The sequence below is a fragment of the Falco naumanni genome, chromosome 5, assembly GCF_017639655.2.
Source record: "Falco naumanni isolate bFalNau1 chromosome 5, bFalNau1.pat, whole genome shotgun sequence".
NCBI classification, from domain to species: domain Eukaryota; kingdom Metazoa; phylum Chordata; class Aves; order Falconiformes; family Falconidae; genus Falco; species Falco naumanni.
The window spans coordinates 31,840,026-31,863,839 of record NC_054058.1 but is presented as its reverse complement, the minus strand read 5'-3'; the positions used below and the strand labels follow the sequence as shown (position 1 = coordinate 31,863,839).

The 23,814-nt window shown below is 40.2% G+C and overlaps 1 protein-coding gene across 1 annotated transcript in view; it reads right to left on the bottom strand.

The window, feature by feature from the left end:
• Positions 1–23,508, bottom strand: part of POLR3B (RNA polymerase III subunit B) — an 82,040-nt gene extending 58,532 nt beyond the window's left edge. Inside the window, exons 1-11 of the mRNA XM_040597034.1 lie at positions 23,377–23,508; positions 22,021–22,053; positions 19,575–19,631; positions 19,425–19,489; positions 18,851–18,926; positions 15,653–15,753; positions 12,025–12,116; positions 10,747–10,864; positions 9,557–9,665; positions 1,737–1,859; positions 123–239 (exon numbers count right to left, since the gene is read on the bottom strand). Coding sequence (XP_040452968.1) covers positions 123–239; positions 1,737–1,859; positions 9,557–9,665; positions 10,747–10,864; positions 12,025–12,116; positions 15,653–15,753; positions 18,851–18,926; positions 19,425–19,489; positions 19,575–19,631; positions 22,021–22,053; positions 23,377–23,448 — 963 coding nt within the window. The 5' untranslated portion in view covers positions 23,449–23,508. The remainder of the gene's footprint in view (positions 1–122; positions 240–1,736; positions 1,860–9,556; positions 9,666–10,746; positions 10,865–12,024; positions 12,117–15,652; positions 15,754–18,850; positions 18,927–19,424; positions 19,490–19,574; positions 19,632–22,020; positions 22,054–23,376) is intronic.
• Positions 23,509–23,814: the final 306 nt, after the last annotated feature.

Here is a 23,814-nt window from a genome sequence, read left to right as displayed (position 1 = left end):
TTTGAGGGTGATTTACTTTATCTTAGCTACAAAGCAATCAAAGACATTTTTCCCTGCCAACAAAGCTCACACCGTAAATAATCACACAAATTTACTCCAGTTTAAAAAAAAGAGTTACATACAAGAACGTGGGTCAAAATAGTTGATGCTAGCAGCTCTCGTGCTTCTTCCATCTTTGTCTTCTTTGGGCCTCCCCACATCCTTTGCCTTCGTACTTTGTTTCCAATGTACTTCAAGGCCTGTCAAGGGTGGGGAATTAACCTGGGTTAATATCAGAATTGTAACCTATATAAATATACACACACAGTGATCTGTGTGTATTCCTCAGTCAGTGCAATCTCACTAATCACAGATGATACAAACTCCAAGCGAAGTGCAAAATACCAAACACAATAAAAAAATAAATTGAAAATTGACACTTGATTATAATTAAATATACAACATTGTGTTTATCATACGTTGATAACATCTGGAATGGACAGTGGTGAAAGAGCATGATGACTACAATATTAAAAGAAAGGATTGTAAAGGTATAGGAGAAAAGATTACAGAAATTCCAAAGATATCTAGTTTATTATTTTGACTTTTCACCTCCAGTTCTTCAGTATACTTGCTAAGTTTCATTCCAGTATTAGCCCATGAGGTGGCACTCGCTATTTAATAGGCACAAATGCTACTGTGTGGCATCCACATCTGTCTCCAAGAGTACCTTGCAATGATCAGTGGATTCTTACTCTCTTACAAGTTGTCCAAGAAATTGAATCAATGTGCAGAATTCAAGGCCAGATGAGTCAAAGAAAGCATTCAGGTCTACACAGGAAGTTCCTGCCTGGAAATGAAGCCATGCCCCTCAAGCCAAAAAATCACCCTCTCAACTAAATGACAGACTATCCTTTCCATTGTTACCTTCTTCCCCAGATAGCTCTCTTCTAATGTCGTTTGACATTTTTTGCACAGAGTAACTTCTGTATTTCAGTTTTTCTACCTTCCTAGATGCTTCAAACTTCTCCATGTTCCTCCAACATCACCATTTTACTCTTCTGACTCTGAAATAGGAGGCCTCTATACTACCTCTAACCCTGAAAAGCCCCAAAAGATGCAAACTAGAAAGACGTTCATGTTACAACACTTCACATCATACACAGAAGGAGTCGCTAAAGTTTACAATGAAATAGCAGAACTATGACCAACCTTCAAAAGCTTCTTCTAACAGACTAATATGTACATGATGGAAAACAGCAAAATGGCCTGTGTTCTAGCTAATTAAAAAAAGTACACATGAGCTGAAGAGAATTCTGGAGAGTCTTTAGCAGGACTTTAGCACAATAGAGGGTGGCTATTATTGTGGGCTTTATACAAGAGATTAGAATTGGAGGAGAACACCTACACATGATGAAATGGTCATGTCCACATCAGTAAGGCTTCTGCAAAATGAGGCATGTAGTTCCTTTTTAAAAAATGGGAATCATCCTCAACAAAACCCCCTAATCTTATGGACATCACTATTTGCCGCACACATTAAAACATAACCCTGGGCTTCTGAAAACAAAGTGTTTCTTGACTTTTCTTTTTTTTCAGTCAGGAAATGAGAGCAAAGCCTCGCTTTTGACAAGTCCTGCCCCCTAAAAAAGACCCAAAAAACCAAACCCCAAAACACAAAGTGCATGAACACATCAAAATGGTCAATACCCACCATCTTTACATTTTATGGCCTCTGGCCATGTGAAAAGACACACCTGCATCTGTGTAAAAATCTGAGCTTTTTGGCATTCTTCCAGACTAGGAGCAAATGCAGCCATCACGTGTTCTTCTGTGCCAATCATTTGTACAATCTCTTGGTCACTCTCAACACCCATGGCCTAGGAAAAAAAGAAAAGACAGAAATAGCACAGGCTTTATGTTAACTCACTGACATTTGCTTATGCTAATTCAGTATTGTTTGTCTGCATTACTACTAAGCAAGAGCTAGTTCTTCTCTAAGAAACTGTGCCATCTGGCACTGGCAGCACATATTCTAGCTATGGAAGAACATTAAAAGGAAATCTTGATAAGCAGCAGGAACACACACACTTTTTGGAGAGCCTTTTTTCCTTCACTGACAGGAGTTAAATTTTATGGTTTTTCTTAAGAAAAAATAAATACCAGGTAGTAACAACCCTACATGTTTAACAATGAAAACCAAATCAGAATCTACAATAAATAAAGGAAGGTGAAATTTCTTAAAAGATTACATGCTATCTCTTACCACAAGCAATTTCGTAAACTCAGTTGACTGCCATGCAGCACGTCCTATTTGAGAAACATTTATAATTTACTGCTTTGCAGCTCTCTGCATTTAGAAGATGACTTCACTACACAATTCCACTTGAAAGCCATCCTATTATTTCACTGATCCTTGGACACCTTGTTAGACTTTATACTGTGGAAAAAGCTTAATAAACTAAGAAAGTGTTTAACAGGTTTAGAAAAATCTCTCTATCAGTAAGTGTTTCAAGGTGGCAGCCAGCAGTGCAGGCCTTTGTGGATTCCAGATGGTGCTAAAGCTCCCCTCTTCACACATTTGCCTGGAGCTCTGCCATATCAAGAAATGGAATAATCTCACTAAACCTCTTCTGGCTGAGTTATAATGTTTCTCAGAACTTTTTGAGGAAGTTACGTTTGCATTCGTATTATTCCTCTAAGTGCCTGCCACAAAGACCACTGTAAATAATGGCCTATGTAGACCCTAGTATTCTGGTCCTCATTAAAAACTGGCAGTGTCCCAACAAGTCACATTTTCCTCCAAAACGCATAAATACCTTCCCTTCTTACTGCCTTCATTGGGCATCACTTTGCTTAATACCTAGCTAACACTATCCCCTCACAAAACTGTTGCTCTGATTGTGAAGTATCCAGCTTTTTTTTTTATCTTTTCTTCTTTAATTTCTTCTCTTTTTCAGCAGACAAGTGCAAAAGTAGCACACCCACAAGAGTGTGAGAACATGCCCATTTTCAGTGCAAAGCACAGATCACCATCTTGGACCTGAGTGCCAAATCAAGACACAGTTACTTCACCAGATAAGAGTGTTCCAGTAAATAGTCACCCCTCTGATCTCAAGGCTCTTTTCAGAAACAGAAATTGCCCATGTGTTATTTCTGTAGTTCGGATCTCTGTTTTTCAATTATTATTATGCTCACTCACCCTTTTAAATAAGGTTGCACAGTAGTTAAACCCCAGCAGAGAAGTTAACAAAAATCCCAATGACCTGATAGCCAGACTCATAAGAAAAATCTACAAAAGCATGAAAGCTTCACAATAGTAATTTCCCACCTGTCTAGGACTTAATAGCTGACCAGCAAACCAGTTTAGGAACCACAATCGGATTCATACACTCATATTCATATTGCACTCAGCTACAGAAGACCAAAATTTTATTAAAGGAATCTTTGTGCCATTCTAGGCACATATACCAGGAATACATTTATCTAAAGCACATCAAATACAAGCTGATAAGATATCATCCTACTTCTGTCCACCAGGTTAATTTTAGGATGGCAACCAGATTGTAATAGTCATGTAAAAAGTGAACAAAACAAGTAGGGGGAAAAAAGTCAACCTGCAGTTTTGCTATGCTCTTTTGCCCATTAAAAAAACCTCAGAAATCCAAAAAACAGTAAAGAAGGTTGATGATTTCTTCTAGCGTGATGAATTCTCTGATCAGAAGTTCGACAGCAAGATGAGAATAAGACTTATCATTAGGCCCATTTATATTTCTAGTTGAAGTCTAGCAGCAAACTCACTTGAGAATCTGAATTTGTGTGTTGGCAAGGCTGGGGTCTGCCACCAAACAATACATGTTATATTATTCGATAAGTGCAAATTGGGGGAAATTGATTTATGACTAATGACTAAAAACTTAGACAAATAACTGAAAAAGATGTGCTGATACAATAGCCTAAAAGTAAACCCATTTAGTCTCCTCTGTACTCTCAACAATCACAGGCAGAGCTGCACACACAACTCCACCTACATGCAATACTAACAGGGAACACAACAGCCTATGCTGGTATCAGATAGATTTGTAATCTTAACACTTGCTCTTCTAGTAAATTTGGCCCTGATGTTGTACTTCCACAAAAAAATCAAAACCAAAAAGGTACTCCAGAATTAGCCTGTAACATCACTAGGATAGTAACAAAATATTCCTGGGTTGTTGCTTTTCTTACAGAAACACTGATGGCATTCAAAGTAGGAATGTGTCCTGCTCTTATGATCCCAAGACAAAGCCGACTAAAAGTGAATTAACATAAAACAAAGACACACACAAAAAAAAAAAGAGAGACAAGATGTCTCGTTTATTTTTGATTGGAAGACAAAGCCACAAAGGGTTAATTTTTTTTTTGGGGGGTGGGGGTGGGGTGGGGGGGTGGAGGCGAAGGAGACATTGCAAAGGGATACCTTAACAGTAGCAGTGAAAGGATGAGGGGATGAGGAAGGAGACAGTAGCAGGCTGTTGAAGAGCATGGTTGGAAGGCTAGTAGTCAATGGACATGAGACAGACAAGTCAAAGCAATCATTCATAATATTCAGATCTTCCTGTGTTCAAGTGGGACAAAGTGGTCCAACTGGGGACAGCCGCTTCCTAGGACTGGGGATGTCCCTGCTGCCCAAAATGTGTGTGTGCGCAAACACACGTACATATGACAGAGTGTGCACGACAGAGTGCAAGCCCAGCTCTTCCTCCCCCAGCTCCTGCCTTAATGATGATGTCTAGGCGTTTCCATGGCACTTCCCTAGAATGCAGTTCTGCAGTCCATCAGGCTAAATTACAGAACGGAGACAGGCAGATGACTGGATTAAAAAGATGTCAGGGAAGTTCAAGGTTGACATCACAGAGAGAATTGGTCTGGAGCTTTCATAATTCAAAATATACAAGTTATGAAACTGCAGCCATGGGAACCCATAATTCTGCAGATCCAGTAAGACCACCATTCAGCTGTTTCTCTAGAGTTGCTCTTAACAGCTCCAAGACTAACACAGGTTTGTAAAAATGAAACTTGATCTGCTGTTCAAACCTTTTGCCGCAGGTCCTAGAGCAGCTCCTTATAGCTCCCACATAAACTAAAGATACTTCACCTAGTGATTCAGGTTGTAAAATTCGACTTTAAGTCCCCCTAGGTTACTTATAATTCTCTTCCTTCTCCAACTAGTTTTGGTGCAGCATGCAACCTTCATTTACTTCAGCTCCCAGGACTCACTCAAGTCCACTGAACCAAGATCACAAACCCAAAAGAAAAATAGCCTTTACCTTAAAACAGCTCTAACCCCTGCAATGTAGTGAGTTCCCTGCAAAAGCCACAGCATGACGTCACCCGCAACCCTAACGTTTTTCAGGATAGAAACACCCTTAAGTACTACACAAATATTCCACACCTCCTCTAACGCTCATTGCTACCTAAACCTGCTTGAGCTCCACCCCCCACCCCCACCCAGGTAAAGTGTACATAGCTCATAGCCTGACATATTCAAAAAACCCACTACACACAGTTCACACAGCCCTGTGATCTGTGGACAACTACCACACAGCTAAAACAAGGTCTCCTGGGGCTGCAGGTCAACTCAGGACACCCTAAACACCAATCTGGTTGCATGTGTATTAACTAATGAAGCAGCGTTACGCAGTAAGCAGGAAGCAAATTAGTCATGTCTGTTTCCCGTAACAAGGCAGTTAACAACCCTTCAAAAACCTCAACAAATACATACTTTGGGGGCAAAACTGTCCAATTTATATCACTACTTCAAACCAAAACCTGCATTTACGTATAAAGTGGCCATACAAATACTTCTGTCACTTTCAAGAAGAAAGGTCAGGGGGAAAGTATTTAAGCTATTACCACACAAAGCACTAACTCCATCGCATCTGAAGAACAGACACTTCAAGTCTGCCCTAGAACAGTGCCAGGACGTCGCCTTTTATAGCCTATCAAATTGCAGTTAGCTGTGGTCAATGTGCTAAACTTCACAAAACCACAACTTACATGTGTTCAGCACAACTAGCTCTTAAATCTCCAAGTATGCCAATCACAAAGATCCTTACAGGCCTGGATGGCAGAAAAGCAAAGCAGCAGAACATGGTCATTCAGACTTGAGGTAGAAGAGACTATGGATAAGGATGAACTGCACAGCAGATGCCCTCTTTAGGGTGGCATTACACAGTCCAGCCTCCCCACCTATCCAGATCAAGGGACCTTTAGATCCAAACTATTTCCACCTCTCCCCACAGCCTATGAACATGGGTTTCCTTCCTCACCATGAAAGGAAAGAAAGACAGGCTGTATGTTTGCTGTGTGTTCAGGTCTTGTCCCGGTATGCAGCTGTGTCCATGACTCATGCCTGAAACAGGAAAGTGCTCTCAAGATTCTAGTCTAGGGAGCTCTTTATGAATTTTAGCCCTCAGCTGTGTCAGCGGGTGGTGTTTGTAACACTCCCTACTTCATAGCCCTTTATTTTGACAAAGATGTTTAAGCAATATTAGTATACCTGCACTTTACAGTTGCAGTACCTTTAAATCCACATTAGATCACAGATCTCCAATATTTGCTTTCTTTTCTATGAAGTTACAATGATTTTCTGTACCTAACCTACATCTTAAGTCATGTGCAGGAACACTGGGCCATTTAAAGCTATTGGGACTAGAAGACGAACCAAAACTGCCCAACCTTCTCCCGCTGATTCTCAGTTCCTGACAAAACTGTCCCCTCTAGCTGGCCCTTAAACTGGATAGCAGTCCTCTACCAATTACAGTCATTTTCTTAGTCAAAACACAGAGGTTTGTGGAACTTGGTTGCAGCTGGATACTGGTCTGGGAAAAACTGCACAGCAATAGATTTTTGTCATTGCCTTCTCTGTTTATTTTTCAGTTGGAAATTCTACAAGCAGTTGCTACAGTAAAAGTTAAGGATGCAAAAGCAACCACAACTTCAGACCTTAGATTGTCTGTACAGCTTAACTTTGCCCCTTGCAGATGTGTATCTCTAAACTACAAGAAGCACAACACTTACTAGTAACAAGGAAGACCCATGCTCCATGCCCAAGGCTTGGGTGACAGCAGAAAGGAATTATTCTCCTTGCTTTCCCAACAAATCTCCTACGTATAACTGCCATGTGAGAGAGCTGACGCTACATGGAGATTCCTAAGTTAGGGATTTTCCAGGGCTACAGCATTTGCAAGCTTGCTTCTAGTAGTTAAATACAATAAAGTAATACTGCATGACAGCAATGCCCAAGAAAGCAGGAAAGATCAGAGGCCGGTGCCTGCCTGATAATCCATTGAAAAGATTCTCTGGCATTTTTAGTTCCCAGCTGGAGACTCATCAAAAGTGAACAGAAGAAACCTGAAGTTCACATGTTATTAAAGGAAAGGTAACGAAAATGATCACTCACAAGTACAGTTAAGTGCCGGTCAAGAATGGAACATTCAGAATAGCTAAAAGCGGGTGCAGCTAGTTTGTAACTGGGTTAAAGCACTACAGCAAGTAGCTTCTAAAAACTGTAACCCCTTATTCAATAAATAAATAAAAAAATATGCCACATCATCTGGAATATAAAAGATACATATAGACAGGAGCATAATTACAGCAAGCATTGTCAGAAGGTGATCAAATAGTCGTACAATGCTGCTTAAAAAGAACCCAAACAACCACCTCCAAAGACTTAATAACCCTGAGCAGTTACTCTTCTGTGAGCAGGTATTTATCTGTACCAGCAGGGGGTGACAAAATGTAATAAAATTCTGTAAGTGAAGGTGGAATCCAGCTGTTTGGTACTCTGAGCAAATGGATTAAGAGCCACATTAACACTTTCCTGCAACAGAAAAGTTGTGAACTGAATCCTGACACTTTTATGTGCATTTCTCAACACAAATAATTTCTCAACCTCCTTTAACACTGGTCACTAAAACCAGATGATCACTTCCAGCTACTTGAAGAGATTAGCTTAATCAGAGACAACAGACATTTGTTTCTCAAGTCTAAATCCAATTATTAAACTATTTTCTAGTACCAAACCCAAAGCACTCGCTACAAGAAAACCGATTCTTAAAACTCTACATCAGCCAAAATGCTGTGGTAATACAGAAAACCCCGTACCTGCCGACACCAACAGATCAGCGCTGCTGGCAGAACCCGTTTGGATGCTGTGAGCGAGTGCTGCCCTCTGCTGGCAGTTTATTTCCTCAAGTGATTACCACGTTCCCAAACCTCCTGTGTGCTGCGTTAACCATTACAGTGAAGACGGTAAAGGGAGATGTAGGATTTACTTGTATTGGTTGCTAGATACAGTCAGAGGCATTTCTGTGCCCTAAGCCACCTTCCCTGTGAAAAGTGCCTCCAGGACTGCCGCCCAATTTCTTTCTGCATGCACAGGGCACCAGGCTGCAAACCCACCGGCAGCAGTGAAGTCTATAGGACAGGAGGGAGCAGTTGGAAGGACAGATCCTAGCCTAAAAGCCTGGCCATGCTCTGCTGTCTTCTCTGGCAGCCCTGCAGTGCATGTCCACTCATCACCTTCACTGGCTGTAGCCCACGTGTTCAATACCACAGACAGATGGGCTACCAGCCTGCTCCCAGTCCTGTCGGGCAGCTAGGGAAAAGTCATCATTATGCCTTCAGTTGCGTGCACCCTTGAGTGAACTAAAATCAAAGAGAGGAGCAGAGGGCAAAAGAAAGCCGTTCTGGCAGTTTCACAAGCTATGAGGTCCAAGGCATGACACCGTCACCAGCTCAGCTGGCAGGACAAATACTTCTCAATTCTTGCCCAGAATCAGGGGTGGATGCCTCTCATGGCCCTTTGTCAGCCCCACCAGGGATCTCTTCAAAGCTGCGATGCCTGCCCAGGCAGTCACCGCACTTAAGATACTAGTGAGTGTTCCCGACCCAAGCAGGGATTCAGGGATTCCAAAGCATTCTGACTGAGGCAGAGCTCATTCACAAGGGAAGGAATTAAAGTGCCAAGAAATGCAAGCCACTCTAGTAATCTTAAAGGATGTAGCAATAGGTCTAAGAACTGCAAGCCTTCCCCAGAGGCTATCAGTATTGTTTACAGTTATGACTGGAAGCCATGTATAAGGAGCTCACGGCTGTCATGTCCCCAGACCTGAAACACAGGGTGTTGAGCGACTTTGCAGTCCAAAAGTTTGAGGTGGGGGCAGGGGAGCAGGGCAAACCCAGAAATGAAGACCCTTAACACAAGTTTGCTACATAGCTCACAACAAAAGAAACCAAAACCTTCTGACTTTCTGTAGCAACAGGAGCACAGAGAGCAGTGCAGAGGGACCTTACAAAGCAGTAAGGGGTGGCAGGCATTTGTCTTGGCACAGCAATATTCTCCTTGCAGACAAATGCAGCACTTTTTCTTTTTGCTGTACAATAAAGATGACTTCCCAGGGGAAAAAAAGCTAGCACTTTCTAAGTCCTGCCAAGTCCTTCTATACATATTAAATTCTGAGAGGTGCTGCCACCAACCTTCCTTCTTGAGCTACAGCATAGCTTTTTTTGGTTTTCTTCAACAGCTGATTACCTTAAATATGATAGCAATGGGAATATCTTCTGACAGAGTGTTGTGCCTCAGGTAAAATCTTCCTTGTTTCACAACCATATTTGTTCTGCTCTTCTTCTCATGAGTGGAGCTGAAGTTAAAAAAAAAAAAGAAATATTATGTCCAACAGAAAGATTGCACTGACACTCCAAGAACCTTCTGTATAAAAAAACTTCTCAAGCTTGAGCAGTCTTGCAGCTGAATTAGTCCCACTTTCTCCTCTTAAAAATTGTATTAAAACAGCCAGACATCAACCCATAACTCCAAGGTAATAGGGTGTTATCACCTGTGATGGGGAAGGTCAATATTCAACTTAAGCAAAACAGAAGCCTGTACTTCTCAAAATCATCTTTGCATGCTTTTATCATCGACTTGCATGTAACCAGCAAGGTCAAACTGCACACAAATACTGTGGCAACAGCAGTAATGAGATAACAGTATTTTGTATTGTATGTTTAACCTCATCTAGGCTTACTGAGGAACAGTAAAGTAGCTAGGAGAGAGACGCATGAGACTTCTGGGGAAGAAAAAACAGCCCTCCCACTGAATTTTTATCTGTACCAGCAGGGGGTGACAAAATGTAATAAAATTCTGTAATTCTGTATAATGTGAACAAGCACATTATACCAGCAGGCAGCTTAAAAACAAAAAGGCAAACAAATACAAATAAAACTTAGTCAAAGAGGAAGGTCCAAATTTAGACTACCTTGCCATTTTCAATAATTTCTGTACTACAAAAACATAGATTTTTGTTTCCTTCTCAATTGCCTTTAAAAGCTTTCACACCAGTTTGATTTAGTCAGATAAAAGGTTACATCCAATTTCCACTGCAGTAACTTCATGTTACTTGCTGCAAAATGAGACCAAATACCATTGGTTAGGAAGTGCAGCTTTATGTTAAAAATTAGATCTTGCTCTTCCTAGTCTGACATGAACCCTGAAGCATATGAGCAACTTCGATTTATTTTTGTGGGAATACTGTACTAACTGATCATGGAATTGATATTTTAGCATACAAAATGACAGTAGCAAGACAGGGGCATTGAATGTCTACAGCTTTTTCCCATTAAACTATACTAGGAAGAAAAACTACACAGCTCCTACAACTACAACTATGACCTTCTAAAGCTTTGATTTTATCTCTTTTATGTAATTATAGGCATTTACCATACCTGGTAACAGAAGCGCCAACTGTGCCCTTTCTATCAGCTTCCACAATTATTCTGTTTTTAGATAACTGCTCTTGAATAAGAATTACTTTCTCTACACCTTTAACAATGAAATAGCCACCTATTAAATAGAAAAGAAAGATTTTGCATGTCAGTACTTTTGCACCTTCTTCAATATTCATTTAAATATAAGTTATTAGAAAGGACAAAACAGAAGAGTAAATTCTCCCTTAAAAAAGAGCAAACCCTGTGTGGAACCTGTCATAACTACAAAAACGTTCCACTAGACTAAACAGAAATTTTGCTAAGCTCACACATAGTATTTGAGATCTAACACTTTATCTGGGAAGGATTTCAACAGAAAGAACCCACAGGCAGACCAAAACCTGTAAAAGCTGTAAAAAACCCACAAACCTGTAAGGTAACCATACTTGTTAAAAGATGTTATAGAATTATTAGTTCTACAAATTAGGTAAAAATATTGCTTGCCAGAAGAGCATACTATAAATTATATCAAAAAAGAACCAGCCATTTCAGATGCCTGGTAACAAAGAAAGAGAAAGTCTTCCATAATTAACAACTTGCTCTCTCTGGCACTCTGGGGAGAAATTTCTTTTGCATTACTTTTTAAAACGCATTTTAATGCCCTTGTTGTATCTAAGACAATCTAAGGAATCTGCACATGAGCCATGTCAGATTCCTCTCTTAGACTGTAGCTATCTATTAATGCTCCTCCAGCACAGCACGTCACCGTACCTTGCCATCACAAGCAAGCACGGTACATGTCCAGCGTACGCTTCAAAAGCGGCAGATAAAACCCAAAGAAGTCGCTTGTTATAATCCTTCATCTCCTCTCTACATTTCAAATATTAATATGTAACACTTTATTCTTACTTTAAAAAGGGCAGCAAGTGAGAGTTCCTGAAGGACACCATTATACTTCACTCTCCCCTGATTCACTTCATTTTCATGAACAAACTCCACCTTTGTTCCCATGTAACACATCACTGTACAATACTATATATACACTCTTCAACTTTTTCAAAATTTTGGTCTGGTTTTTTTGTGGTTGAATACTCCTCTGCAAATACAAACATTCCATGCTGTCACCATTTCTTACTACTTTCAAAAGCCTGCCAAGTTCTTTTAGTTACAAGCATACACTTGAGAAGTTCCCACAGCAACTTCAAAGTGGCAGGAAACATACCAATGGGGTATTTCTTTGCTAAAAAACATTTAAAATTAAAAGATGGGAAAGAAAGAGCATGAGTGCAAATGTACCTGGATCTAAAGGACATTCGTTAAGTTTGGCAAATTCTGCTGGAGTTTTCCCGGTAAGAACGCAATTGGAGCTACGCAGCATTATAGGCATTCTGCAAGAAAAGCAGTTACACTTTTACTTTAGGTTCAGATAGAAAAATACGAATAGCCAAGTTCAGAACAAAACCCATGCTGAAGAAACTGGAGAAAACACATTTAAGGTAATTAGAACACATGCAAGCAACGAACAATAGGCTTTTCCTTTAATCCCACCTTTTTTCATTGAACATGTAGTTTGAAAACAGACCTGAAACTGCACACCTACTGACAGAAACTGTAGACTTCCTACTTAATTTTTATGCAGCTACTACAGGCATCCAGGACAAGCACAGTCACGAAGACCAATGACTACTAGTGCAAAGACTCCTGGTCCCCAAAAACAGTACAGTCTGCACTGAAGACCACACCATTGCAGATCCACAGTTACCAGTTTTAATTAGGAAAAGCTAGTTCAGACCTGATTTCCCACATCACAATGACACCTTCAGCTGCAGATAGACAGTGCCTCTAACACATAACCCAGGCATGAAGTTTCCCCAGTAGTAGCTCTTGATTTCTCTAATGTCTTAGCACAGAAGCCTGCAGCAAGCATTTTGTGAAGCAACATGAAGTGGTGGAAAATTATTCCAAGAAATTAAATACAAATTCTATGCTTAGGGAGGGAAAAAAAGCAGATAAACTAAAGAGGCACAGACTGGTTGGAGGCAAAATTTCTTCACCATGAAGACATTCAGGTAGTGGAATAAAGTGCATGGAGAAGCTGGGCAGTCTCCATGTATGGAGGTCTTCAAGACCTAACAGGATAAAGACGGCTGACCCCATTTTGAGCAGGAGGTTGTACTAGAGACCTCCTGAAGTCTCTTCCAACCTGAATTACTCTGTCACCCTGTGATGAAATGCAGTGTTCACATTCATTTGGTTTTGTGTTTACATTGCAGTCTTACTAGGAATTCAACTAGGCTTATTGAACAACTAACCAACAATGATTTTGCAGTTATTATTTAAAAGTGGACTTCTACAGTCAGCTTCATAACATAGCTTTCCACTCTCAGATTTTTCATTAAAACTTTTGAAAGAAAACATATTTCACTTCCAAAGAAAAAGCTGCATTTTGCACAAGATGAAAACAGCTTATCACTACAACTACCAAAAGAACTCCAAGCCCTTTAGTCTCTTCTACAAAAAAGTGGACTTTTGGTCCAGCTTACAGAATTTCACTCCTTGGTGCACAGTCTTAAGACCTATGTGCCAGGTGTTTGCTAAGACATATTTTGACAAAATTTATCTATGATTTCTACTACGGAACTATTTGCAACCTCAGAGATACTTAATTCAGAATTATTCCAACACAAATTAAGAGTAGGAAGCTTTTGCTAATGAAGTTACCTTTCTTGTATGCAAATTTTATCAATTATTTGAATTTCTTGACCATTTTTATATTCTTTTATCTTAAAAGAAAACTGAGGAACTCAAAATTCTTTATTTTTGAAGAGAATAAAAAGCTACCTTGTCACTACAGTGCTCTATACAGATAATCTACTTGCTTTAGTCATTTCATTGAGAAAGTGTTTCCTAGAGATAAGAAGCTTCATATGATAATCTTGTATCACACACAATAAGCCTAATGCATTGGCTATTTATATCAGAAACAGTAACCAATTGGCAAAAGAAAGCTCAAAATGGAGTATGTAAATGCCAAAACTGAAAACTCCAGTGAAACAGATTTCACCAAGTATGTATTCTTTATTTCACTGGTGAACAATAAAATATTTTGCAATTAACGTAAGATATTATATACAGTAACTCATTATCCTTTTGAGGACAGAATCTGATTTTTTAATTATCTGAAGAACGGGAAGAGAATAAAAAAAAAGGGAAAATAAAGTTATTGAATTTCTGTGCATAAATTTGGAATGCTATGAAGCATTCAAAGGAAATTTTCCTTTTTAAAGACAAAAAGACATTGCCCTGGGGTTTTTTTGTTTCTAACACACATAGGTTATCAGTGACTCTGCCAAACAACAGAAATAAGAGATGAAAGAACATACAGCTTTGCTGCCCCAGTCTAAACTACATATCAAACAAGAACATTGTATATACTCACCCAACAAAAAGAACCCAGCATAATACTAGGGATAGAGGAGGAAAATTATTCCCCATGGAAATAATAACCGGATATTAAGCTTTTAACAGCAAAAATATTTTCTGCATGTATGCCCTTAAAACCAGTCAGATGACAGAACTTCATTTCTTAATGAAGAGTGCTTTTTTTGCCATGACCTTACTTCATAGGAAAAAGAGGAATTTATAGGAACAGGCCTTAATGTAAGATGCAAAGATGCAACACACTAGTGCTGTGCAGTAATTTATTCTTTTCCAGTATATTATGGAGGCTTTACAAGTCTTCTTCAGTCCACCTTTTTTTTGTTGTTTTTTTTTTATACAGAGAGATGTAGACAACTATCTAACTAGTTTTTGTTGTGCTTCTCTTAGCTATAACTTACCCTTTAAAGTACTGTCTTTTGTATACAAATTGCTAACCATTTTGGTAAAAACACACATTAACTTTTTTCTTTGCCTACAGCACACACTGTAAAATAATTCAAAGGACTCAAATTTAGATGGTCTTTTAAAAACTTTTCTTAAAAAGTTACTTAGAGCAATAAACTGACTACAGCTACAGAAGTTTCATTTATCATGTTCTATTGACAGAGCTGAAGTGTATCTTTTTATATGACAGCTTAAAATTTCACTACAAGAAGTGTAGCTCCTTAAATATCTATTTTCTCTTTCCTGCCAGTCAGTATTCCAACTTTGGTAAGATGCATAGTCACACAGTAAACAATCTCTGTAAGGCACTGACCTTTAAAGTCGGCAGCATTTGTCTTTAAGAAACTCTGTCTACAAAAGACAGACACCTTTATTGCCTTTCAAATGCAATTTTGCTTTCAATAAATGCTAGCACTGTCAGGAATTTTGCCTTTTTGGTATGGTTAAGAGCTTGTTTTTCTCCAAAAGGCACATTATTTTTTTCTTTAAGAAATCAGATGTCCTTCACAATACTAATAACCTCAAGTAATTTGACAGGCTTTAGAAAAACAAAACCAGTAAAAAAATCCTCAACACTTACCCACAAAGCTCAGCCTTGGCTCTAAACCAAATCAATTTTAAAGGAGAGCTTAACCTCATACAGAAGAACCCATGCTTGCTTTACTGGTTTTACCATCCAACTTCCACAGATGTATATCCACATATTATGTGTGAAAGAGTGGGTAATTTGCCTACAAAGCAAATATGACTTATTTTCATTTTGCAATAACACAACTTGAAGCTTGAGTATTCTCTCATGTATTTCCCTCTTTGGTTTTGTATCAGTACAAGCATAGACAACATCCATCCTTATATCCATCCTTCTTTGGAAAGACAAATTTCCAGAAGCTTTTGCAAAACAAGATCTTATTACAGAACTTAACAACCACATCCTGTACAGCTTTTCAAGATTTGCCTGCTCACTGTTTCTTTTAACAAGGAAGTAAGGTCAGCCTACATTTATTTTGCAGTAAAAACTCTTCCCAACACGACATCTTACCTGCCAATGGGTAATGCATTGCGTATGATCCTCTGGCTACCTCGTGTATATTCAATGTCCACTGTAATCGGGGCAGAGTAAGTCATGTCTCTCAGGCGGCACTAAAAGGAGAACAGTCACGTTGGCTTACAAGCTGAAGACTCTGAAGATATCCTGTGTTATCCCTGTCACCTGTAAGTCCTCACAAAGAAATCATGCAAAACAAAGCTTGACCAAGCTCTTAATGGTACCTGGACTATGTGTCACAGAGTCTCCTGCTTAAAATAAAACCAAAAAAACCCCAAATACAATTACTATGATGTTTCAAGAGCAGCCAGCAGATCTTCAGAGGATAGCACTGCAGAGCATAACTTCTAAACTGTTTAATTAAACAAGCAGGCCTAATCAGCAGAGCTGACACACAGACCATACTACACCATAGCCTCTGAGAGCAGCGCTCAGCTTAGGGACATTTCTGTATGAAGACTCAAAACAGCTGAAGAGTACTGCTGTCATAAGAAGTTTGATAGAAGGGAATCACATGAGATTAAGAGAGACACTGCACTACCTCATTAACAGAATGAGCAGATCTCACTGTACGGTACTGTTTTCTAAAGATGACTTACAGAAGGCTCACTACAGTATCACTTCCTGTAAGGATTCCCAGAATTTGTTTGCGAATCCCTCACATGGCAAGAGAAGCAGGATATACATATCTAGGACATTATATAGCTCAAGGCTCAACCATTTCTAACCTGAGCTTTCTGGTTTGCTATCTCCAATCTCTCTCTATGACTCTGCAGCTAGCCCTTAAGGTATTGTGTATTGTCACGCAAGCCAAGGTTTATTGCATTTGCTGAATACAACAGAGCAACTCACAGCAGGTCATTTGTGATCTCTCTGAGTATTCAATACCCTTGAGCTCCAGGATTATAGGTTTATCAGTATTCAGACTTGTACATTTATGGTTCTATAGTCTTTCAGTGTATCGACTATACATTAATAAATGCAATAAAGATTGTGCTGTGTATTAAAGATGCAACTGTATGGGAAAAACATGCCTCAAGAATCTTTGCAAACTGAATGCTCCTTCTCTTCATATTAAAAAGTAAACTACTTCTCTAGTAATAAAATACTGATGTGCACCAGCAGTTTTCAAGCTGTGATTTGTAGGAAACTAGGTCCCATTGTGCTCCAAGCATCTTTATCGAATATAAAAGTAACCTGAGAACATTTCCATTTTCTAATTACTTTAAATTCATCTGTGTGAATAGTTCTTGAAACTCCCATAAGAACTGTGTGAGAAAGAGTCTCAGATAGCTTCATTAATATAACTTCAGTGAAAAAAGGCTTTGAAATTCTTTTTGCATGCTCTGTCCATGCAAGACACAGATATAAAATAAGAATTACACAGTCTAATAGTCCAGCACTTGCATTTTTGTATCACCTTCCTTCAGGTAACTTCCCTTACATTAGATGCCTAGAGGTAAAAGACAGGCATGAGTGGATCTTTGAGGAAAGCAAGGACATAAACTCTCCCAAATTTAGTTGAAGATAGGCAATGTACTCAGACCCTTATGAAAACCTGATCATTTTAGGTGTCTTTGGGAAGGAACTTCATAAGCCTCTAACAGAGAAATGTAATGACATACTCATGAGTATCCAGTCTTTCTGGTTTGTTTTTTTAAATCACATCCCTGGTTTGACATTATTAGCACACTATTTAAGAAAATAACTATGGCCTTCACGTGTGTGTAACACATGGAAAAAAACTGAGAAATGATGCACTAGCGTTAAGGATCAGTAAGGCTATATCTGAGATGCAAGAATAGGTTATTCTAAATTCAAGGTCAACATTCTCTATGAAGCATTTATTTTTTTCTCTTCTGCACATACAGTCACTTTACTTTTAAAGTAAGAAAGCATTTTAATATCTGGATTCTTGCATATGAGTTTGGCCACAAAATTTTTTGCATGCAATGTCATTCATATGAAAGAAAAAAAAAATCATGTTGCATTTTGTGCACATTCAATATATTTAATGTTAACTACACATTTATAAAATGCGTGAGCTGTGCCGTATTACATCTAATTGAACTGTTGATGGCTGAGTTATTGGCCTTACTTAAAATCTTTCCATCAAACTAAAGGAGTTAGTCAGGTCGCTGGAAACAGGTGTGGCTATACACATGAGGCAGCCACTAGATGGCTTGTTTTTACAGAATTTCTCCAAAGCACAGAATGTATTTCGCGGTAAGAGTCTAAAGCGTGCCACATACACAACATGGAAAACAACCAACAATCCAAGTATCAAGGGTATATAGCACGGAAAAAAACATCTGATATATGAATTGATTTATTACATTGACAGCAGGCTGTATGTAGGTAAATGAGTGCAAGTTTCAAGCTCAGTTCGTGTTCTGAGGCCAGAAGTGGTTGTCAGTACCTTTGCTGCAGTGCTATAAATCTCAAAGCACAGCAGCAGGAGAGGAAGACTTTGTTTCTGAGCAATCTCTGAAAGGAACTGTATGGCTATAGAGTCCTGGAAACGATCCTAAAAGGTTCAAATCTCATCTTAATTTATGCATTTCTTATACATATTCTTATATGTATAGAAGCTAACTTATATCCTGCCAAAAGCAACAGACTGATTTCAGTCAGAGAAGCACTTGTTCTCCAACAGGCATCTTTATTGCAGAAGTACACAATCCATTTGTCAACCTATATGCTTACAGCAGTGCAAAGTAGTTAAATATACTCCCCATGAGGCTAATGTTCTTCTGAAGTTTCCTGTAATTTTATCAACTTCCATCTATTTCTGCTCAAAGTTTCCATTTTTAGTCTCCGACTCAGACTTAAAAACTGTGAGCAAAAAATCAGAGAGATGTTCCCAAAGATGACTGTGAGGGAAGGGGAGACTGAAGTGACCCAGGGTGCAGAGAGTAGCAAGGTTAATATTAAAAAGAAGTTAATAAAAACATCAAAAAACACTACACTGTAGTGTGAGGACTTCAGCTCTGTCATAAGGAGAGCCACAAGCTTACACAAGAGAAGTACTTTTCATTAGTTTCATGGAAACCCACTCAAATACAGCACCATGAAACACTGACTACAGTTATTTGCAAGTCAGGAAAAAAAAATTAATTAAAAAGTTACATGCAGTTAATAGCCAAGGCATTTCCAAGACCAAACAAACAAGACAGATGCAAACATTAATACCTCATGAGGTGATACAGGTCGTGTCACATTGAAGCTTTCTTCCACATCTGGAGTCCCAACATAGATATTGAGGTACCTGTAATGCAAACGGTTCCATAATGAGCAATGAGCCAAATATTTTTAGGTGACCTGAAAGAAGCAGAATCCTACATATACTGAAAAACGAAGTTACTTTGCTGAACGTAGGTTGATTAATAATGAGCAATGATTTTTCCCAAACTAAGTCATTGTATTTGAGCTGTGTTCTAGTTAGTTAAAATTTAAACTACACATGCAATAAACCCCAGGTTACCTTTGCAAACAGGCAGAAAGAAACTCCCATCTGTCATCCAAAAAGACTAAATTACAGAAGAATGCTGACATAAGGTATTGTTAACAGCTGACTATTAAGTCTGCTTCACACGATTATTCTTTAAATCCTCCCATCTTTCAATGCTCCAAGTAAGAGATAAGTTATGAAAAATACTCTCTTGATTTATACCTACACAAGTGCCTATAAATACTTTATAGCCAATAACAAACCCCTGAGATAGTACGCACACTACTACTGATACGGAAATCATTTCATGCTTACTTCAAGTACCACATTGGGTCAGCATCACTTGTAACTTTTTCATTGGCCTTCATGATTTTCTTTATCTGGAGGGAAAAAAAACAAAACCAACAGAATCATGTGCCTTTTCTGAGTACTAAGAGCCACTCTCTTTCCACCAAGAAAGCATACCTCTACATTGATGAAATAGTTGAATGAGTCTATGTGCTGCTTCACAAGTCCTTTCACCTGGAAAATACACACATGCGAAAAACAAAATTAGCTTCAATAACATTAATCATATAAGGCAGAAGATAGAAGCATTTATATGTACTTTTGGATCTGTGCTAAATTCTTTCAGTCGACAAAGTTCTGAGAAGTGCCTGGATGATTGGTCTGGTTCTACAATGTACATTTCCAGGTTTACACCAGAGCTGTCATCGTTCTTTGAGTCAGAAAAGTAATTTAGTAACTGTATAAACACCCAATAAATTTTGACAGTCATATAAAACAAACAAGAGCCATTGCAAGTCAAAGTATTTTATCAGTTTGCTGTTATTCTGAAATAATTTTAATCATTTATAGTAAAATTATGACTATGTGTGCTGCTTGGGTCAAGAAGTTGTCTGCAACCCAACAAGAGCAGGTGGCATAAAGAAGAATGAGAGGGAGGGCCAATGAGACAGGGGAGATGGAAGAAAAGGAGGGTGTGAAAAACAGAAGTTAACAAGCAAGGAAACAGTCACAGGAGGGCAGGACACTCCTAAGAAATCTGAGTTCCATCTGTAGGCAGGAAGAGCGAGAACATGCCCAGGGGTAGTATCACACATAATAAACAGTACCCATTTCCCCAGGTAATGAGTTGATACAGTGTATTTCAAAGATTTAAGTTTAAGGCCTTTACAGCAATCAAAAGAAGGGGGGTGATACTAAGTAAAACGATCAGGGATTAAAGAAAAAAAATATCTTGGCTTGAAAGAATACTAAGAGAAGCATTCATTTTGTTAATAGATCTGCGTTTGCAGAAATAAAAGGTGTAACTATCCTAACCACAGTGCAAGATTTCCTTGAAAAGGAAAGAGTCTTAGCTGATACTGAGACACATGCTTAGATGCTCAGAGGGCTTTAATCTTTGAAACACCTTAAGACAACTAACATGTTACAAGGCTTAAAACTTCATACAGAAAACACGTATTTACATAGTTCACATGACAGGCAACAGCTAATTCTGAAATTATTAGAAAGAAACAGGAAGCTTAGAATGACAAATCCAGCTGCCCAGTGAAGCCTCTGGGGGTTAAGACAAAGGAGGAATGACTCCAGATCAAAAGTTTCCCTAATTTACAAAAACATTGCACATCATACGACATAGGCAAGAAAATATTATTAATTTATTAGTGCCTAGAAATCAGGCTCGTATTCCTTCCATTTTTTTATGAGGCGATATGAACAGCATTACTGAAAGAAAACTCCACCACAGAAACTGTAACGCACAACATTAGCTTTATATAACTGTATCACTGCTGGCATGAATAAACCGACACGCACAGAAAGGCAAACCACCACCAGCAGCCCCAGAGTAAAGGGCTCACTGGCTGGAAATAATGTGGGATGGATACACTTGGTATAAAGCACATGGCAAACTGCACCTCACAATCAGCAGCCCTCCCTTTCTCAGGAGGAATTCAGACAATATCACTAGCTCAAGCTCATGATGGAAGTTCACATGGTTGCTGGGAGAGACACAGAAACCAGATTCATTAGGGCCCTGAAGCATCCTCACAGGCCTGAACCAAGTGAAAACATACACAACCCATAACTGACGCTTGAACTTTGTTTTCCTACCACAATCAAACACTCAAGGGTGCAACAAAAAGAGAAGTGCAGGTATTGAAACTGGGAAGGAAAGGAATGACGAAGTGAGACCACCTTGCTGAAGTGGGCGACGTTTCCAGACAGATGACGGGCGCAGAGGTGACTGCAATTCCCTGAAGGTACCTAAGCACATCACAGACTTTACCAGCCATCTTTATGATACAATTTTCATTACTGCCTTTCTCCTTCCTCACTTCCAGCTGTTTTAGTCCTGTTATTACATCCAATGGCATTTTATACAGAAATGTGCTATTCAACTAATTCCATACTATATGAGTAGCACTGACATTAAGACACTAGTAATCTTTGAGTTCAATCAAGCTCTGACTTCATGAGGGAAGACATACATATGTTCAAGCCTCTGCAGAATCCAGATTTGTAGTTATACACATCCTGTGACAAACACAACAAACCTAATACCACAGTTTTATATAAAGACCATGAATATGGTCTATGTGTGCCAGTAAAAGAGTAAAAAAATCTGGAAACATTACATATATACATTGTTCATTGCAAACACCCACACAAAAATGCAAACTTCTAAAAAAAGATGCCTCCACAAATTAATCTGTAAATAAATAAAAAAATCAATCTATGTAATAAGTTTATCCATAATTGCATGGAATGAAAAAAAAATAATTGCAAAATCCACACAGAAGGTAAGGACAGGTATTCTGGGAAACAGCCAAAGCTAGAAGAGGGGCACATAAATTTAGAAAGAAGACAAAATATTCATGCCACGAAATGAGTGCATAACACTAACCTTTAGAAACGCTGGAAGAAGTCGCCATTTTTCCTGAAAACAAAAAACAGTGTGAAATATCCTTCCAAAGAGTGACCAAACATCTACGATGCTAGAGCTTTTTTTGTTTCGTTTTTCTTAATTATTATTTTTAAACAGTAACATTATTTAAACTGAGCTCTATCTAGGGAAAAAAAAAAAACAAAAAACAAACAACTGTCCAAAGCCAACCTAGATGAGTAAAAACAAAATAGGGAGATGAACTGGATCATCGTAGTAAGCCGTATGTGCTATGCAATACTTACTCAGTACACAACACGGCATTGTCTTTTCTAAAAGCAATTTATGTGAGAATATGTATTTCTTAGAAAATTCCTTACTACCATGTCCTCATTTAAGAAGAACTAACTTTTTTTTTGTTCTGTTAACACTGTAAATTATATTCCTAGAAAGGAAAGACTTGCTACAACTTTTACTTTACAAAATACATCCTGGGATGTAGCATTTGCAGACATGTGTCTCCGTAAAACCTACCAGCGCTCAAACGGTGACAGATTCAGCAAAATTATCTAAACAAAGTATTGACAAATGTAAGCACACCAAGGTTCCTACAAACGTTTCCCCATTCATTCTTTGATGATGACAGGGCACATCACCTTACATCAGCCCCACTTCCTCCTCCCCAGTGGCATCGGGAACCGCCCACAGATTTGGGATGAAACGGGTCGAGGGCAAAGGCGAGGCCCGGACAGCACAAAACAAGGCTGCACCAGGTCGCTCCAGAAGAAGCGCATACTATAATGTTCACCGCACATCGGCACCTCACAATTCTGGTTTGGCATTCACATTTAGCCGTACGTGGCAGTGCTGCAGCTGTGGTGTAGCGCTGTCCCTCACGGTGCAGGAGCACGCACAGCACCTCAGGCAGCACACCGGGGCTGCCGGGCTCCGCTCCTGACGAGCTCTTTCCTCACAAGAAGCCCGGTCCAGCCACGGGGACCTGACACCGCCCCCTCCCCCTCCCCACACAAGGCAACTGCCCCGGAACCGCCGGGGAGGGCCGAGGCCTCTCGGCTCCCGCCCGCAGGGCTCAGCCCGGGCAAACTCCGGGCACCGAGACGGCACCGAGACGGCACCCCAGCAGGCCCGGCCTCGTGCGGCACGGGCAGCGCGAGCCAGCCGCCCCGCGCCACAGCCGCCGCGCGGGCGGTGCAGCCCCCCGGCCACCTGTGCAGACAGCAGGGGGCTCTGCGCATGCGCGCGGGGAGGTGGGCGCCTTCCCCTCACCTCACCCCCAGCCCAGCCTCCTCCGGCCCGGCCCGACGCTTGTCGCCCCTTCCCCGCCGGCCGGTCGGCCGGCCGGTGCCCGCCGCTAACCTCCACCGTATTCACAGGAGCCGCCGCTTGCTCCGGGGTCAGGGCCCCCAGCTCCGTGGCCAGCGCCTCCATCCTAGCCCGACAGGGACGGCACAGCGGAGGCTGGCGGCGAGGGACCGGAGGTGCAGCAGCCAAACGCGTCCTCCCGGCGCGCCGCGCCGCGCCCGAAGGTTCTGGGCCCACGGAGGGCCGGAAGGAGTGAACAGACACACGCACACAGAGACACGGACCGACACACAGATAGACACAGACAGACACGCACACACGCGTGCACGAAGGGGGCCGAGGGCCTTGCTAAGCCCGCCGCCTCCCAATACCCTCGCCCCTCGTAGGGGACTTCGATACCTTCCACCGTTTGCGGCCTTCCCGCCTCTGGTCAGTTGCCACCTCTGCTGCTGCTGCTACAGACACCAGAATCCCAGTGACAGAGGGGACTAC